Genomic DNA, 18,485 nt, shown 5'->3' with positions numbered 1-18,485 from the left:
AAGGGCTTTTAAACCTTGCATCAGGTGCAGACCTACCATAAACAACTGTAATGTGTAGAAGGTGCCAAGTCCTATACTTGCTGGCTGTTGTTACTGTGTCTTCCTGAGTGAGCAGAGAGGATTTTTTCCCCCCAAGGACATGTAACTTCAGTGTGAGCTGCAGCTGTGTGCAAATACCAACCCTTTGAGGGGAAGGCTGGTTTCCTGGCAGCATTTGTGTTCAAACTGGGAAACCTGCTACAACATCCTAGTGATGGACTGGAGACTTCTCTTTTGCCAGTCATTCAAGGGTCTGTTCATTATAGCAAGGCTAGGAAATCTTAGTAACAGGCAAGAGTTCCTGCCAGATCATGCTCTTCAGTGACAGACAAGACCGTGCCATGCTATTCCCTTTGCACTGGGGTGCAGACATTGACAATACTCCATATAATTGCACGACAAGATATTTTTATTTTGGTTCAGTAGGGTAGTCACTAGTAGCATTCTAAATCGTCTGGAATGAGAATAGCACAGGTGAACATCCCAGCATCTCCTTACCATTTTCCTGCCGGCAGAAGGCCCTTTCTACTCAAACAGGGCAAGGCTCCTGTCTTGGCAAGTGTAATTTTAGCACATAAACTATTAAATTGTATAGAGAAAGCCCACAGTGTCTCCATGATCTATGCACATATACTAGACTAGTGCACTGCATGAGAAGAGACTTAAAAAATATTTCTTTTTCCCTCCCCCTTCACCTCAATTGAAAATTGCTACTGTTGTTTCATTTATCTGATGGTATTTGACTAGAAGACATTGTGTACTGTAAATCAGCTTACTACACAAGTGGAACTTCTGAATACAGCCAAAACTTAGAAGAGGATTAATTCCTCCATACTCAAACCTGAAGTGGAACACAGTCCAGCTGAAGAGTAAAGAGACTGTAGTCCAGCTGAAGAGTCCAGACATCTAATTCTGGTTTTTCACTTTCTGAAGAGGTTCAGACTGCCTCCCTGGAAGCACCTATAAGTATATGCAGGGCTGCAGAAAGCATATTTTTTTGATTTCTTGAAGAAATAGAATAGCTTTCTGTAATTGCTGGTCAGCCTCAGATAAGAGGCAATTCCTGCCAATTCCCTGTGAAACAGCATTTCATCAGGCAAAAGCCAGCTACAAAGAAAAATCTGAGCGCAAACTCTGCAACTGTCCAAGAGCGCCAGTCTCCAGTGCTTGATGCATCACTAGTCACAGCCTGAAGCAAAGGCCTTTAGTGCTTAAACTCCAAAACTGCAAGAGAAAGGTACAATATTAGCTACATGTTGAAAATAATTCCCTTTACCAACCCACACCAGCATTTTCTGCCCAATATGAGCTAGCAGCTTGTTCAACTTTCTGCCAAAAGAAACTCAATGGGAAGAAAGCATATAAATCCAAAAATTACCATATGCTGATTTATTATTGTTATTTTTCTGTCATAGTATTTATCAACACTTAGTGTAAGTCAAAATAATTAGAAGCCATCAATAAAAAATGGCTTTGTACTTCAAGTACCTCAGGATAATGCTACAAGCAGCCCTCAAGATATTCCTACCTGCCCAAGGTTCCTCCAGCCTGGGTGTAGTATTTGTTATAATCCAAGCGTAGCAGCAGTTGAGCTAAGTCGGAGTTTATCTGATGATTGCGAACGCTGGAGAGAATCTTGAAGAGCAGTGATGACTGACGACTGAATCCCTACAAATTTGGAAATGTCAGTTCTGGGCCTTCTCAGAAGAGAAGGAAAACAAGCATCTCATCCCTGTTTCTGCCTACCCAGTCCTTTAACAGCCTGAAGAAGAGAATCACTACAAGAGATGTGATGCTTGTGGTCCAGGATAAGGTAAGCTGTGAGCCACAAGAACTCCTAGATGTTAGTTATACAAAAGGAGGGGTAGAGGTACCAACCTCTGCTTCCTTTCTATTCCAGTATCTGCCCTCATTCTGCCTCTCTGTGCACACAGAATTTCCAACTCAAGTTGATTAGGTAAAATAATTACAAGCACTTACATAGAAGGTCTTGGCTTACACTCACAGTTGTTCTAGAACTTTTAAAGCCAAGATAACTGCTTAGTTAAAATGTTTGCACGGGAGGAGAACAGATCCACAGAAACAAATTCACCTTCACCAAAATACTGAGTTGTGCAGCTCCCCGTTCATCTAAGGGACCCAGATTCTGACTGACCAGAGAACAAAAGCTATGACAAAGATCCAGAATTTCATTTAAGCAGTGGAAAACCTACATGGAATAAAAAGTACAAGTTAATAGTTGAAACAGAGTTCATACACAGAGAGAAAGCAGAAAAGTTGTAGCATTCATAACAAAGATGTTTCTGATACTGGAAGATATTGATGCAGCATTTTAAAAAAAGTTTTCTATGAAAAAAGGATTTAAATGTTATGTTTCATCTCCCCTCTGCCCCTCCCACAACCTTTTGCTGACTTTTCTGGGAAAACAGCAATTAACCATCCAGATAGGCACAGGAGTTGAACACTGGCTTCTCTATCCAACCAGCAGATCATCACTGCAGCTTTGGGATTAAGAAGGCAGGATAAAGACCAACAAGAGCTGTGGTTCTTTCACTGCTTGCTCAACTAGGAATTTCCATTGTATCAGTTATCTGACTGGGTAATTACTATTCTGACATCTTTATTTTATAATAACCTCATAGATGAGCACAGAGACGTTGTGTTTCATTGAAACTAACCTTCTTTGCAGATGTTTTTGTGATGCTGTTTATAAAAATACTTCTAACTTTTTTTTTTTTTTTAAATGAAATTAAAAACACCCTAAGTCCACTCAGGAACATCACAACTAATCTTTTCTCTTAAGTAGAAGATGAAATTTTTCCTAGTCTAACCCATATATGTGAATCCCTCAGGAATACAGTTCCCAGCACTACGCTCATTAGTTCTTCTTTAATAAAATAGCCTGTGATAAAAACATAGTGATAAAATACAAATTATTAACGTTAACTGAACACTGAAATAAGCTTGACTTAGAATTGCCAGGAATACAGCATTCACACTCACCAACTGTAAAATAGACAATCTTAATTCAATTATCAGTTATAGTTTATACCTGCCTAACTCCTAGAATTGTAGTCTGCAGGAGATTATCACTGATCTGTTTTAAAAGATGTGATTTGTCATACCTGTTAAAAAAGGTGTGTTTCTTAGGGCACTTGGATAATTGGTAGAAAAAGGTGAAAACAAGACCTACTTACAGGTTTTAGAAGGATGAAAGACTGAGCCAACAAATTACTTAGGAAATGATCATGAGCCAATCGTATACTCTCAAAATCTCTTGTGGCATTTATCTGCTGCAGAAGCTGTGAGAACTGAGACTCCAGTACATCGACCTGATGAGTATGTGAAGATACCTCATTAGTGGTTTGAGGAACTGGGAGTGCTTCAGACCAGCCAGAAGTTTGGAATAAGAAATTTACTTTCCTTATTGCTACCTTTATGTTATAGACTGAGGATCCCCTTCTCTCTGGCTGATCAATGAATTATATACAAGAGCAGTACATAATGTGGGGTATGCAACAATTTTTGATGCCTAAGTAATATCTAAGTAGAAAGGGGAATTGTAATTTTCTTCAACTAAGGAAAGGTATATAGCTAGCATGTAGACAAAGGTATTTGATTGTAGTAATTTCTGAATTTTATACTGGGAGATACTATTTGGAATCTTAGGGCAAAGGCTGCAGTACAAAAGCTCAGCCACATTACTGTGGAGAATTTAGAAATCCAGGCTCCCTCTCAGTTATTTAAAAACCAAACAAAAAAGCCCAAAACTTCACTCAAAGTAGAGTTTACTTAGAGGCCAGAAAAGGAACCAGGATGGTATCTTAATGATGGTCCTTCAGAGATGAGTGGTTTCTCACAAACATTTAGTAGCATTAGAGAGCTACTAAAGAACTCCTCCATTTCACTTGATTCACAAGTCCAAAAACTTCGTAATTGGAGCAGTAGTCTGGAGGAAGCTCTAGACTTGCAAAAGAAATCCTGATTTCCTTAAGGTACAAGGAATCAGAAACCCGAGATAGGTCTTCAGTGCTCCCTCCATGCATTTCTGCCAGTTTCTGATTAACTGATACAATTTATCTTTCTCTGTTATACTGACCTGCAGATAATACTGAAGATTGTCCACAAGGAAAGCCATGTGATCCCTCAGACGCCACTTGATGGCATCTGTTCTATTAGATTTTAGGTGTTTACGTTGCATCTGGAGAGCCCAGCAGTGCTGCAGCTCAGCCTGAACTCGTCGCACACTCAGCAGGTATTTGAACACAACGTTGTACCTACAATCAAAAAGTACAAAGTTGTTTAAGACTAAAATCTTCCTCTGTTACTGGAAAATGGAGTTACTGGAGTACTGGAGTTCAGTGTTACTGGAGTTATTGGAGAATGTAACAATGCAAGACTGGAAAAAGAAACAGGCGGTGACTGCCAATAGTTAGGGCCAGTCAGGTCATGGCCCATGTGCCCCATGGCACATCTTGCAGAGCAAGATTTCTGCTTGTACTGATTAGTGACCTAAAAATTATGAAGTTAGTTTCAGTGTAAGGAGGGGAGCTGTCAATGAAAACACTGTCAAAGTAGTGCTGATTGTAAATCAGTGCAGATCTGTCAGCATCTTGCAGGTCTTACTGTCATTACAAGTACTTTCAATATGGGTAAATGGAACGAACCATTTTAAGGTTCAGGGAGCAATTGCTCTGTCTTTCTCTCCATAGAGAATAAAATCACACTAGTGAATGCCTCACATCAGGGAACATACAGATGAATATAGAAAGACCACACCTAGTACTTACTTCTCGAGAACAGCAGGAGTAAAAAGAATGTGCAGTGGCCACTGAACTTTGTAAGAAAGGCCCAGAGCTGCCCATCCAGATGTGGGGGCTTCACGTGGAGATAATTCCCGAGAAGGCCCTTCACGAGTCTGAGAAGTATCTAAAAACAAATAAGGTGCTGAATTATGTCATCTTCTCAGTCAGTGCAACCATGGCAAGGAAAAGAGGAAGAAAAGAATTAAGAGGAGCCAAAGTAGTCTAGGCCACCACATAGGGCAGTAAAGGGTAAAAATTAGTATTTCTTTAACTTGAGAGAAGGGTAAGTAATCAATTTAAGAACAAGGTCACCATCTGCCCTCTTAATTTACATCTAAAAATGCAAGTAGATACCTTTATGTTCCTTTCCATGATACTCAATGGTTAAGTGAAGAAGAGGAAGAAGGTTGTCGTCATCTAACAGTACCTTATGAGCAGACAGCTGAAATGCAATGTTGACATCTGACAACAAGAGAAGATGTATCAGCACAACATGATGCAGGTAGTGCTAATTTTGCACCCATTAATTATTTACTCTTGGTCCTAAAAGACAAAATTGATGCACTATTGACACTCTTTTATTTTAATTACAGTTTCAAATACCTGCCATCAGAAGGTTTCTGAGAGATTGTTTTCACTCACTTTCTGAGACATTCTTATTCACAAGTGCTGTAGTTTCAAAACTAGAGAGTTAAGATAGAACTCTTCTGTACTGGACATGGCTTACCAGTTTCCTGTTATACCACAATGAGGCCAGTTGGTTAGTAAATAAGCAACACTCACCATGTTCCGTTACAGCCGTAGGTGGTGTCTTTAACATGTGCTGTGCGGTGTCTATGAAAGCCTGAAACAGCTCACCTCTTCCCAAAAGGTAAAAGTCTTTTATAATCTGTGGAGATAAGTTTGATGTACCTAACATACTAAAAACTGAGCAGAAATTTTAAGCATCATAGCTGATTGCACCCATTTTTATTATTTGGACAAGTGCTGTTTCTAAACACAGCTCTGAATTTCATTCACTGACCAAAAAGTCTACGCTGCATTTGTTTATTTCAAGATGCAAAGTACACATCCCTCTAACTCTGTCTTTGAGCATAGAGTGATAGAACCTGGCCAATCTTGAGACTGGAAAGTGAAAACAGCTTTACCTAAATGAAGAAAGCCCAGAGTGTAAGGCAGCAAAGTATTTAATAGAAAGAAACAAAGAAGAGAAGAAACAGCTGCTTTAGCAAAAATAAAGTAGCAGTTGCATTACCTTCAGTTGTCCTAGTAGATCCGATTCCTCCACCATCAGTTTCCAAAGATGCTAGTGAAAATGCAAAAATCAAATGAAACAACAGAAATCTCCCCTCAGAATTATCTTGGCCATTCAGAGAGAAGAGTAGCTGCTGTCTTAAAACACTTGCGATGCATACAAAAAGAGCACCTATACAAAATACTATATAAACTACAATCGAACACAGTCAGAGTCCTGTGTAGCAGCTCATGCTACCAGTTAAAATTCTTGATATATATTGGCAAAAACTCTGCCTAAGAAACCTGAAGACCTGTGGCAAAAGAATGCAAATTTCTATGAAACCAGTTCTACTCCAGCTTTGTTCTTGATTCTCTAACCTCCCCCTTTTCTTGGGTTTTCCTCCCTGCCCCAAGTGAAAAAAAGATTAAAAATTGCCAAAGCATGTGCCCAGCCAGATGCCATCTATTATGTTGAAAGCAAATGAAAAGTTCTGAAATAATTTCAAGTGAAATTAAAAAAAACACCATAACTCTCTTCTTTCCCTCATGAAAGAGCATAGCATTTGTTAATGACCTTTTGTGACTAGAAGTTCTGAGACCACTTAGAACAGCTGCACCATTGAAATGTTTGTTCAATCACTGGCACTGACGAGCCCTCTTCTTCCAAGTCCTTAACAAAAGAACATCTCAGCCTGCAGAGTAGTTACCCTTCCTAGGATGCTCACCTCAGCAACAGTGCTCCGTATCCAGTCAACCACTGATTCAAAGTCCACCAAACTAAAAAGCGGTTGCTGCTTGAGTCGATGTAGCTCTGCTGCAAAAGTGTCCTCTTGGTTTTTTAGGATGGAGCCTGTGCAGCAATGAGAAGAATTTCAGAGAGTAAAAATGGATGCCATTTGGAGATGTGCAGACAGAACAGAGGAACAGAAAGGCTCTCCAGGCAGCACTGTTTCAGGTCTGGCAAGGAATGTGAAGAGGAGGCTTTAAAGTACAAGTACAAAGGTATAACATTACCATTGCATGTACAGTTGCAGTATATTTACTTGCCTCAGCAGTGCTGTGGTATCAGTAAAACCCCCAAATATTTTCTACATAAATGGTTGCTGCCAAAAGCCCTTTTTCGTGGACTGAGCTAGATCTTCAAACCCACAAACTTTTCTGCAACATTAACCAGCTGGTTTGGGTCTTCCCTTACCCCTGCCTCTTTCAAATCTATCCTACTGCCTGAACTTGGGGACTTTGTGTTTTTTTAACCAACTGAGCTAGAAGACAAATTTTTCCCCCCGCCCTGCTTCTGCTACTGCAAGAAAACAGTCCACCTGAATTGGTCCTTTGTTCTCTGTAATGTCACTCAAGTAACTGAAGTACTTTTGCATAGGCATGCTCAAGGTAGTGCCACCACAGCAGTCCTCCCCCACTGGCGTAGAAATATATTTCACAAACCACCTTCAATGTAAACTTTTCAAGCTCTCAAAGTGAACTATCACCTAGAAATTTCTCTCCCTTGCTGTCTTTATGGCTCCATATAATTTGTCTTTCATAGCAACTTTGGGGCTACCTTGCAAGTGAATCTCTCATGTTTGTGGATGCAAGTTAATCCCATGACACCATTCTGCAATATATATAGAGCAAGATGTGCCTTTGTGTCAGTTTGCAGTCTTTAGGGAGAGGGATGCAAACTGAAAAGAAAACAAGGCCTTTGCAATTGCTTTATGCAGAGCAAATCACATGGTAACTTGCTGCTGGAAACTTGGAGACTATGTTTGGAAAGTGTTAATCTACTCATCCTGTTTTTACACCTCTCCCTTGGAATCAATCAGAAGCAGAACACTGGGACTACTGCTCTGTCCTGGCACAACTATCCATACAGTCTGAAGAATAATGGTCAATAGTCAGTGACTGTTGAGGAATTAATTAATGTGGCATTTTGGAAACTACATGTCAGTCACTCATAACTGAGCAAAGGTTGCAAGAAAGATGTTCCTTACCTTTTCTGGTCAGGTTAACATTCTGATTCTCAAACATCTGAACAGATTCTCCCACAAAGAGGATCTTCTCAGCAACCCGTACAGGAATGTATGAAGGCAGCATTTCTACTCTCAAAGAAAACTGCTTTAGAGATGGAGCTAACATGTTCTCCTCCTCAATCAAGCGCTGCCAGAGACACCAGGGAAAACAAAAATCAAGTGCAAAACAGTGTCAGGAAACCAGACAGAAAAGGTGTATAAAGGGGAATGTGTGAGAGGGGCATTTAAGAGCTTTGGAAGTAAGCAGAAAGGTAGCAGAACTGATTTGTATCATTTAACTAAGCCAGTAATCTTCCTTATACTTCTGGTATGCTAGCAGATCTCCCTGGAGATATTGGTTCCATCAGAGTGCAGCAGAAGGGGGAAAAGTTAAAACTTTGTGGAACAACAACAAATTGGCTGTATTGAAGGGTTATGATACATAAGAAAAAGGAGTGTTATTGCAAATACATTACATCAGTCCTTTGCTGCCATAAAAATGTTAACTGGCATTACCAAAAATAATCCTCCCCTACACGCATTCCTATGTTTCAACACTGTTAGAACACTTGTGATACAGGCCAAATATAAACACTTCCACTAGTGAGCAAATAGGATAAAGATCCAAAGGCTTACTAGCAAAGATAAGGCAATTTTCTCAGTTCCTGTGAAAGTTGTCTTAGAACAATACAATAAGTTATTAATTTTTTTTCTGAATGTTAATAAGAAACTCCAGGTATGGAGGCAAGATCTTCCTTCATGAATGCAATATTAATGATCTCATCTGGCTTTCTTGTTACTGCAGAATTAGTTTCAGTGGTCCGTAATCCAGAAAAAAATCACCCACGGTTTTGAGAATGTTTGCCATCTACAAAATTCTTCATTTCAATAGGAGAATTCAGTAGTAATTTGTATACTGATGTTAACAGGTTGGCAATTCTTAAGATTCTAGCAACACTTTTAGATGAGGCAATACCCAAGTATTTCATCGATCTATTCCACTAAAACTCAAGAGTTCCTATTTTACTCTTTGAAGAATTGCCAATGCTGTTAGTCGATAATACTGAAGAAAGAAGTTGCTTAGTCTGCAATTTCAACCATGGACCTAGAAGACTGAACAATTTTCACTTTCTTTATCCAATATAGTGAAGTAACAGATTTTTCAACTAACTACCTTTTAAAGTTTTTCCCTGTTTTTCTCTGGGTGTAGTCCATTTTCAGCAGAGACTGTTGGCACAGGGCACCTAATTAGTTTGCAACACAGTTTCTGTGTAGTCACAGCAAAGCTGCATGTACCACACTAACTCCATAAGTGCCCATGAAATGTTTTCTCACCATAAACTAGAGGGTAAATTTAGAGTTGAACTTGCTCCAGACCATTCTCTATTCAGACACTATTTCAGATGTTCAGTGTGGAAGACTATTCCATTGAGAAAGGTGCTTTGCAAAAGGGCACTCTAATGGTATAGCATCTACAGGAAGTGTTACCACATTTCACTAGTGTGCCGGCAGGTTGCTCCCTTGCTTAGCAGTCCCTTGACTCTCACATAACACATTTTCTACCAGTAATGTCAGTAGAATTAACCTGTTATGTAACATTTGCACAACTAATGGTTGTACAAGAAAGGCACCTGACCCAGGTGCCTATAGAAAGTGTGCAAATCAAATCAAATCAACAGCCACCTTCCCCACACCCTGTTTCTTGAATTATTCACACTATCACCATTGCCTATGCTAAACAGATCACGGTGTTGACCATAAGGAATGAGGAACCAGTCAGTTAAGAGCAGTGGGCATGCAGCAGTTCCCACTACTTGACATCAACATCTATTCCATCCATAGGGCTTTCTGCCGTGGAGTTATGCAGCTGTGCCAAACAATAGGTCTCTGCCCCTTAGGCCTGGCAGCAACCTATCACAGTATTATTTCACTTTACCATCCTAGAAGGTTTCAGTATAGTCTAGCATAGCTCGCACCAAAGTAGAATACAATACACATCTTTAGTTCACTAAGAACCAAAGATGCCAAGTTATGACTCATAGATCTTACCAGGTCCTGCAGTTCTCGTAGCTGTTTTCCTGTAAGCCCCCCAATTCCTAAGTCATCGTCATCTTCTTCAGGTTGGCTAGAGACATTTCCAGAAGAGGGGCCTTGTTTGATAAAGAACTCTTCATGTTGGTCTAGTAGCAATCCATGCAGCATCCAGGCAGAGAGCTGCTTATACATGACTCCATGACACACAGCCAGAATCCTGAGGTCATGTGAAACAGTCAGTCAGGCCTTTGCACACAATAATCAAAACCTCATTGTATGTTGTTCCAGAAAGTCCAGTTGGTCAGCCAAGGAGTATGGAAAGTACTAAATGCCTAATGTGGTATTTTATATATATATTTATTTTTTTTTTAAACAAGGGTGGACAAAACTAGAAGGTGCAAAACTAAGCTAACATATCCTCTGAATATGTGGCTTCTCCATGGAAATTTGCTAGTATACCAGAGGTATAAGTCTGCAGTGGTTGCTGTTTCTACTCAAAGAACATTTTAAGTGGTTTGACTTTCTCCACAAGGACATACAAATATCAGAACATTCACAGAGTCACATTTATAATTTTGAAGGATCAAAGGTCAGAGATCAGTGATATGCACAAAAAAGAAGAAAAACCTGGGTGTGAAGTTTCCTAAGCCCTTAGCCTTAATTCTCACCAGAAGCCTGCTTTAGATAAATAATGAGGATGGTGACAGTTTTCTCCTGCATGCTATTCCTACTTTTATACCAAGGCTGTTTTGCATGTACTGTTTCAACAAGTAAGAAACACTCTGACACTAACTCCAGAAGAATGAAGTAATAGTTTTACTGGATCTACATACTTTTCAAGAGCACTGCGAACAGGAGGCAACCCCCCACAGCTATGTTTGTGGACTGTCTCCAATATTTGGCACCCATGAATCTGGAGAAAGAAAAGGTTACACTAGGTCTGTTATTTGGATATGTATTGACCTTTTAATACATTTAAACAATACACTTTCAGCTAACAAAAAAATGCCTTCACAGTCTTGCATAAAGAAAGGTGTAACATGCTGCATGTAGTGATGAAAAAGGCCTTCTATGTGTGGCTTTACACTCAAGTTTCTCTCAATACTTTCCCTTAAAAAAATGTAAGCATCTCTGGATTCTTAAAACATTAGCCTCTGCCTTTTTTATTTCAGGCACCAGCCAGAAAAAACAGTCTCAGAAGAGAAAAATTCCAACCTACTGAGCATACTGTCCTATAAAATTCAGCACATCAAAGACTATGGGATAAGGGAAAAATTCAAATACAGTGTAAATGAATTTGTAAAATAGTCTCAATAGTTACAGTAGAACTAGTAACAGGGCATCCTTACTGGAACTACATTATTTTCTAGTATTAGAAGTCTGGAATGGGGGCAGAAATTACTTTGTCAGTTAAAGAGAAAATCTGTTAAGAGAAACTAGCTGCAATTTTACTGTACCTTCTGAGTTTTGATCTGTTCCACCATGACCATCACAGAGGGGAAGAGTAACTGAAACTGCAGAACAAGAAGTGAAATATTGCTTTAGGTTGTTATGTAAGGAAGAGAGAAAAAAAACTGTACTTGAGTAACTGCGGACAGCAGCTGAACACAATAATTTAACAAAACTATTATCTGTGTTTCCTCACAAATCAGAAACATGACATGCAACTCTCCAGGAAGTATGTCTTCCCTTCACTGGGCCAAGATGCACAAAGTTACTATATTCCAGCAGTAGTTCAGGCTAAACAGTCAGTGAGCAATGTGTGAGGGTCAAGGTAGAGGACCTTAGCTTTGTGTTGAAGTGCAGGTGATCCTCTGAGCATGATTAAGGAATACATATGTAGAGGCATTAGATAGAAATGGCATGACATGATGGAATAAGCCTCGTTTATCCACCCACTTTCTTATTAGACAGACTCAATGAGGGATAGGAGCAAGCAAAGAACACTACCTCTTTAATAACATGACATACCTGGTCCAAGGAGTAATTAACATGTGAGATGGAAAGATGTGGGTCAGCCAGAAACTATAAAGACAAAGCAATTAAAGAAGATTAATTATCACAACCACTGGATGATGACACTACCCAAGGTATGACAGCTACTAGTCTAGCAGAGATTAATCAAAACCTCTAAAACTGAAAACAGAAACCACAATAGTCTGAGACAGCAGACAAAGATGGAGCCTTTACTGAACTGAAGGAAGAGGGGACAATACTTAATAGGATGAAAAGTAATTTACAATGGCATCTCACAGGAATAATTCTCACAGGAGGGCATCCCTAAGGTGGAAAGGAAAATACCTTGTTTAATTTTAGAAACTACTACTTATATATTAATTGCAGAAATGACAAGTTTCCACAATCTGTCAGCAGCACTACAGCCTCTTGTTCTGTATCTCTCTCCTTTACCTCTTGTTCTAGATCAAGTAGTGCCTGTCGATAAGGCTGCAGCACTGAATCAAGACCTGTACAGAAGGCTCTCAAATAAATGCCATGCAATCCACTCTGGTTTTGCTGAGATGGATGGTGATCCTGAAACCAAACAATAAAATCTGCATCAGCATCCTCACACAACTCTGAAGAGTAACGTAGTATCTGTGCAGTATCACAGCAGTAGTCAGTGCTCAGAACATCTTGAAATGCAGCTTAGCTCACCACAAAGTGATCAGAAAAACAAACAGAACCTCGTCACAATTAGAGTTACTTGAGCAGACTTATATTTAGCTCTTTTGTGGACATATGAAAATGCTGGGAGCCACTGGTACCAGTGCTTCTTTTCACTTAGGTATGCCTCTTGCATCTCAAGGGTCTTTGCAAATCATGAGGAGATAGTCATGAGCATTCTGCTCAGCTGACAAACACTGGCCAGGCCTCTGTGGTCAGAAATTATTACAAGACGTCCCCAAGAATAAGATTTTACATTTGATTCATTCTTCATTGCTCTCTACCCTCCCTTACAAGCATCGCAGAGAGCTTTCTGGAGCTCTGCTCGGTGCGAGCGCGCGTACGGGCCACGGGCCACTCCTGTGTCCTGGGCAGCTTGGTCTTACTAGCACCTGCCGCGCTCTTCCCGGGAAATACCTCGGCCCGGCGCCCCCACCTGCTGCTGTACGTGTCCCGTGTACTGCTCCACGAATTCGGCGAAGCGGATGTAGTCGGTGCCGAGGCGGCAGAGCCGGTTCAGGACGCTGGTCTCGCTGGGATGCAGAAACGGCAGCTCTTGAGACACCTGGAAGGGGAAACAGCGGTGACGGACGGACGGACGGGCCGCGCAGGGTGGGGGGCAGGGACCAGGCGGGTCGGGAGCCGGAGTGGGCTCTGCCCGGGGGGTAGGCTTTGCCCGGGGGGTGGGCTTTTCCCGGGGCCATTCCACACCTGGAGGCCGCCGCGCTTGCTCCAGGTGAAGGCCGCCCCTGGGTACCCGCTCAGGGCCAGCAGCAGCTCGTGGATCATCCTGCCGCGCGGGGCCGCGCGGGCTGCCGGGAGCAGCGCGGGGGCCGCCGGGAACGGCGGGCGGGGGGCGCTGAGGGGACGGCGGGGAGCGCGGCGCGGCGGGAGGGGCGCCGAGAGGGGCGCCGCGAGGAGGGGGCGCCGTGAGCAGGGGGCGCCGTGAGCGGTGTCGCGCGGGGGCTGCCGTGGCGCCGCTCACGCCCGACCGCTCCAGAGGCGCGTTGGCTTTGGCTCGCGGCAGGAGGACGGTGCAGTAACGTGAGTGGCAGTGATGGCAAGTGCCTGTTTGAGAGGTCCCAATTCAGGACAACAGCAAACGCGCAATCTTCTATGTAGACTTGGTTTCGGTATGCCTCAGTAGGTTTCTTTATCGGTTTCGCAGGTTATCTGTCAGTGTTTTATCAATGCCAGTTTTACCTTTCTCTCTTTATTATATCTTGCTTTCCTTCACTTCCTGTCGTATGCCCGGTAGTCTTCAAAACTTCAAAAGGGTCTAGTTTGAAAACTATGAAGTTATTAAATAAACTATTTTTTAGCAGCTTCTTTTTCATTTCCCCCCCAATTTTTGACAGTGTTTTTCGCTATGTGTATTTTTATTCTTCTTCATTTAGAAGAAATGATTGCTTAGTCTTAAGGGTCATCTAATTTCTGTTCGGTTCAGCTTGCCACAATAAGGTCTGAAATGTAGCAAGAATATGGGCATGTACTATCTTTAGTTGTACAGCTTTATGTGTAAATTGGGAGCCCCAACATTATTGTTTATCATGTATGAGTATAATAAAACTATCGTCTTTCTGTTGACAAACCTTCTAGCGTCATAATAAAGACTGGGGGGTTGGGCTAGACATTTGTTATGCATCCTTGACATAAATATCACAGTAAACATTTGGTCCGGAAGCCCCTGCAAAAGAACAGATAACAGTAGTTTATTTAAAGGATTTTGGTTTCCTCTGGGAAGCCTAGTGATTAGTCATTAAGACCAAAAACTTAAAAGATTTTTTCACAGAATTGGTTGCTCAGATTTTGAAATGAGAGAAAAATAGGTATCTCTGTAATACTTGCAGAGCCATCTGACTAGTGCTCATTCAATATTAAGGGAAAAAAAACCCCAAGGAACAGGAAAGGCAATAAATTAGACATAAATACACAGCTCCTAATAAAAACATTTTGCAGAGTCAATAACAAACACCAGAAATCTTAAATCAGGGGAGCTGTTAGAGGTACCGTTGACTACAACCTTGAAGAGGTTCAGAAAGGTTCTTTGATGATATGTAATAATTGTGTTTTATTTTTCTTATTAGAATAAGATGTTTTTGAGGGAGGATTGTGGCACTGTGCAAAAAATGTTATGAGATTTTTAGGGGGAACAAAATAAATTCTGCATTCCACAGTCTACATATAAACATTATTTTGAATGTCTTCTCACTGCATAACTTCCAAGTGGCCACATGTGAAGTAGTGCAAATGTTAATAAATAGAACCCTAACTGTATTATGAAACCTTTTGTTTTGTAATTTATGTCTGGCATTCCCCAATGTAGTTATTTCTGTAACCATTGAATTATGTCTTTCTTTAATCAATTAGGTTCTCTAAGATTGAGTCCAACCAATGATCGAACACCACCTCATCAACTAGACTGAGGCACTAAGTGCCATGTCCAACCTTTCTTCTAACACTTCCAGGGATGATGTCTCTACCATGTTCCTTGGCAGCCCATTCCAATCTCCCTTCCTGTGCAGAAATTCTTCATAATGTTCAACCAAAACCTGCCCTGGCACAGCTTTAGACTGTGTCTTCTTGTCCTATTGCTTGTTGCCTAAGTATATATAGTAAGTAAATGTACTTTTTGATGGGCTCATGGAATCATTGAGTTTGGAAGTGACCTCTAGAAGTCTCTAGTCCCACCTTGTTTCCTCAATACCAGGTGAACTCGAGTGGGTTTGTCCAGGACTATGCCTAGTTAGGCTTCAACTGTCTCCAGGGGCAGAGACTCCACAACTTCTCCAGGTAACTTGTTCCAGTGTTGGATCACCTTCAGAATACAAACATTTTTTATTTTGTTGAAATGGGACTTTTTATGTTTGTCAGTCCATTGCCCACTGATTCTTGGCATGTTCTCTTGTGCTCTCCTCATATGTCAGATGCTCCAAACCCTTAATCAATTTGACTGTACTTGTTCTATTATGTCCATGTCTTCCTTGTACTGGGGAGGCTGAAACTGAATCCACAGCCGGAAAGATGTCTCCCTTACCTGCTGGTGATGCTTTTCCTAACAGAGGCTATTGGTCTTCTAAATTACTTAATATGGGCTTTGGTAGTAAATGTATGCCCTGGCACTGAAATTCATGGAACTAATTAAAATGGATACATGGTGGCTGGTATTGTCAGTGCTCTGACCCTTGAACAAGAAATAGGCAAAGCAACAGTAATATGTACTGAGGGGAAGGAAATTTTCAGGGCATGATTCTCCTATGGCAGTGCTTCTGGATATTGCTATTGTTTTTGGGCACCCTGCTTCCACTTGTGGCTGACATTTCAGGTGAGTTACCACGGTTTGATCAGTAGAGATGTTTAGATGGAAAGGCATGGCTGCTTCCAGCAAGGCCAGGTTTTGCTACTGTGAAGGGCAATGCAGCTGGGGAACCTGGCAGGACAAGAGGGCTTAGGCAAAGCAGCATGTGGGAGGCAGCCGGGCCGTGGAGGCTGAGCTGATGAGGCTGCACCGCACACAGTGGGGCTCACATGGGCTGGGCGCACATGGCTGGGCTGGGAGAGCTGAGAGGGTAAGACGTGGGTCATGACCAGGTTGACCTGGGTTGTGCCGCATATGCCGGCGGAGTTCGAGAGCTTAGCTGGGTGTTAGGAATGAGGCTAACAGGAAGATTCAGGGCCAGGGCGCTGGCCCTGTGAGAGGGAGGGACAAGGCGCCCGAGCCGGGTCCTTCAGGTTTACGGGATGGGCCGAGCTAGACTGGGGGCTGGGTCCGGCCGGAGTGGGACTGCGCAACTCGCCGTTTCTCTCCAGCGGCGGCCGAAGGTGGCGGGGGCGTCTAGGGTGCGGCCGGGGCGGGGAGAGGGAGAGAGAGCGCGGAGGGGCGACTCCTCCCCCGCCACACCCGGTGCACAGGAAGAGGAACAGCCGCGCCCTGCTCCCGCTAGCCCCGGCCTAGCGCAGCGCCATGGCGGCGGCGGACGTGGACGGGCTGGCCGTGTCTCGGCCCCACTATGGCTGTGAGTACCGGAACCCCGGGGGTCTGGGAATCCGCGTGACCGCCAAGCGACGCCCCGCCCGAGCTGTCCGTGCCTTCCAGCGTCCAGCGCTGGGAGGGGAAGCTTGGTCACCGCAGGCATGGGGGCAGCCGCGGGGTCCGGGCTCCGGGACTGCCCCGCGGGCGCGGTGCGCCCCGCCGGCTCTCCTCGCGGGCCCCGGCGAGCTGCGCCTTCCGCGAGATGGGCGCTGTGCCGCGCGGGAGCTCGCCAAAGCTCGACGGTCCTCGTGAGTGCTGGCGAGGAGTGCCAGCACGAGTGGATGAGCAGCGACGGGGCGTCCCGCGGCTGTGCCGCCGTCGTCTGCCGCGGGCGAGTCCTGCGCCGCGCCCAAGATGTCCGCCGCGGGCGGGGCGGGGGCGGCCCTGCCTTCCGCCTTCCCGCCGATTCTGGCGACCACACCCCATTTGCCAGGCGGAACGCCGCTCCCGTCGGACTCGCGTTGTCCCACGACTGCCTTGTCGTGGGCTTGCTGTGGAGAGGGGGCATCGTGGCGTCCGACGCGTGGGCTCGCCTGTGGTGCTGTGGAGGGGCGATGTTGTAGGCGGCAGTCAGTCGGACCTGGTCTTTTAACACTTCTAGGGATGGGGTCGCCGCAGCTGTGAGCAGCCCGTGCCAATGCCTCACTATTTTCTTGGTTCAAGAATTTCTCCCTATCATCTGGTCGAAATCTCTCCACTTCTAGTTTAAAACTGTTCCCCCTTGTCCCATCAGTATCGCCCTCTTCCTTTTATAAGCCTCCTTTTAAGTACTGAAAGGCCACAGTGAAGTATCCCTGGAGCCTTCTCCAGGCTGAGCAACCCCTGCTGTCTCAGCCTGCCGTTTTGGGAAAGGGGTTCCAGCCCCCATAGCATCTTTGTTGCCCTCTGGACGTGCTGTAGCAGGTTTTGTGCTGAGGACACCAGACCTGGATGCATTGTTCCTGCTGGGGTCTCACAAGTGCACTGCAGATTGTTGTTGAAGTTATTTTAGGTATAAGCTAACCTTTGCTTAATAACAGTATGAGATATTTCCTATTTGTCAAATTGGTTCATAAAACCTAAAATCTGTAGGTTTTTCTTCTTTTTTTGACATGAGATATAAGTATGGGAAGAGAAGACTTTTTCACTGAGGCTTTGAACATACAGAATCTAGAAGATTAAGGCATATTACCCCTATGTAGATCTTCAGCATGATGTGAGGATGGCATGCAGGTTGGGAATCTGAATGATTCCCTTCCTTATAGGGAGTGTGAGTAGCATTTCCACCTTGTTTTAGAGGTGGACTATAAAGATATAGAAGGGATTATATGATGTGAATACATATTTGTGTCCTTCATTAATCTTTTGCTATCAAAATTGGAGGATAGGTGAGGAGACAAGTGGTCACTGTTGGGCTTTTGAGGAAGATAAAGGCAAATCTAGAAGAAAATAAGAAAATAAAGGATTGTTTCTAAGAAATTGTGAGAGGGATGCAGTCAATTTGAGAAATCAGGAAGAAGGAATCTGGCAAATTTATGTGACAAGGATAAGGCAATGGAGAGTTTTCTGTTGCTCGTAAAGAACAAGTCATTAGATCCTTAGTTTTCTGAATTAAAGAAAAACAACTGTCATGAGTTTCTGTGGGAGAGGTTGGATCTGATTTTTGATGTGCTTGTTCCATTACATTCA

At 43.0% G+C, this 18,485-nt stretch overlaps 2 protein-coding genes across 3 annotated transcripts in view; one reads left to right on the top strand and one right to left on the bottom strand.

Annotated features, from left to right (window-relative positions):
• Window positions 1-948: 948 nt before the first annotated feature.
• On the bottom strand, window positions 949-13,597 carry TUBGCP4 (tubulin gamma complex associated protein 4). Its single transcript, XM_054273093.1, has 18 exons — window positions 13,496-13,597; window positions 13,221-13,349; window positions 12,530-12,652; window positions 12,092-12,145; window positions 11,578-11,634; window positions 10,954-11,033; window positions 10,136-10,337; window positions 8,069-8,234; window positions 6,806-6,930; window positions 6,100-6,150; window positions 5,628-5,733; window positions 5,199-5,306; window positions 4,830-4,968; window positions 4,139-4,316; window positions 3,237-3,371; window positions 2,132-2,248; window positions 1,568-1,707; window positions 949-1,263 (listed from the first exon to the last, which is right to left on the bottom strand). Exons 1-18 carry the CDS (start codon window positions 13,571-13,573, stop codon window positions 1,251-1,253), a joined length of 2,001 nt encoding a protein of 666 aa, XP_054129068.1. The 5' UTR covers window positions 13,574-13,597; the 3' UTR covers window positions 949-1,250.
• A 3,116-nt stretch (window positions 13,598-16,713) lies between these two features.
• The window catches only part of IQGAP1 (IQ motif containing GTPase activating protein 1), a 53,567-nt gene continuing 51,795 nt past the window's right edge, over window positions 16,714-18,485 (top strand). For both annotated transcript variants that reach the window (XM_054272807.1, XM_054272808.1), the window contains exon 1: window positions 16,714-16,800. In XM_054272807.1, the coding sequence (XP_054128782.1) occupies window positions 16,749-16,800 (52 nt within the window). In that variant the 5' untranslated portion in view covers window positions 16,714-16,748. The remainder of the gene's footprint in view (window positions 16,801-18,485) is intronic.

This window comes from Melozone crissalis, unplaced genomic scaffold (genome assembly GCF_028551555.1).
Source record: "Melozone crissalis strain CALT ecotype California unplaced genomic scaffold, PUWL_Pcris_2 ptg000014l_1, whole genome shotgun sequence".
In the NCBI taxonomy this organism is placed as follows: domain Eukaryota; kingdom Metazoa; phylum Chordata; class Aves; order Passeriformes; family Passerellidae; genus Melozone; species Melozone crissalis.
Note: the sequence above shows the minus strand (reverse complement) of the source record. Positions and strands in the feature narration are given on the sequence as shown.

Coding starts and splice junctions, on each gene's coding strand:
- TUBGCP4 (XM_054273093.1), bottom strand. CDS start 13,573: ATGATCCACGAGCTGCTGCTGGCCCTGAGCGGGTACCCAGGGGCGGCC. Junction 12,653..13,220: donor CGGGACACGTACAGCAGCAG/GTGGGGGCGCCG, acceptor GTTTGGTTTCAG/GATCACCATCCATCTCAGCA. Junction 5,307..5,627: donor TACGGCTGTAACGGAACATG/GTGAGTGTTGCT, acceptor TCTTGTTGTCAG/ATGTCAACATTGCATTTCAG.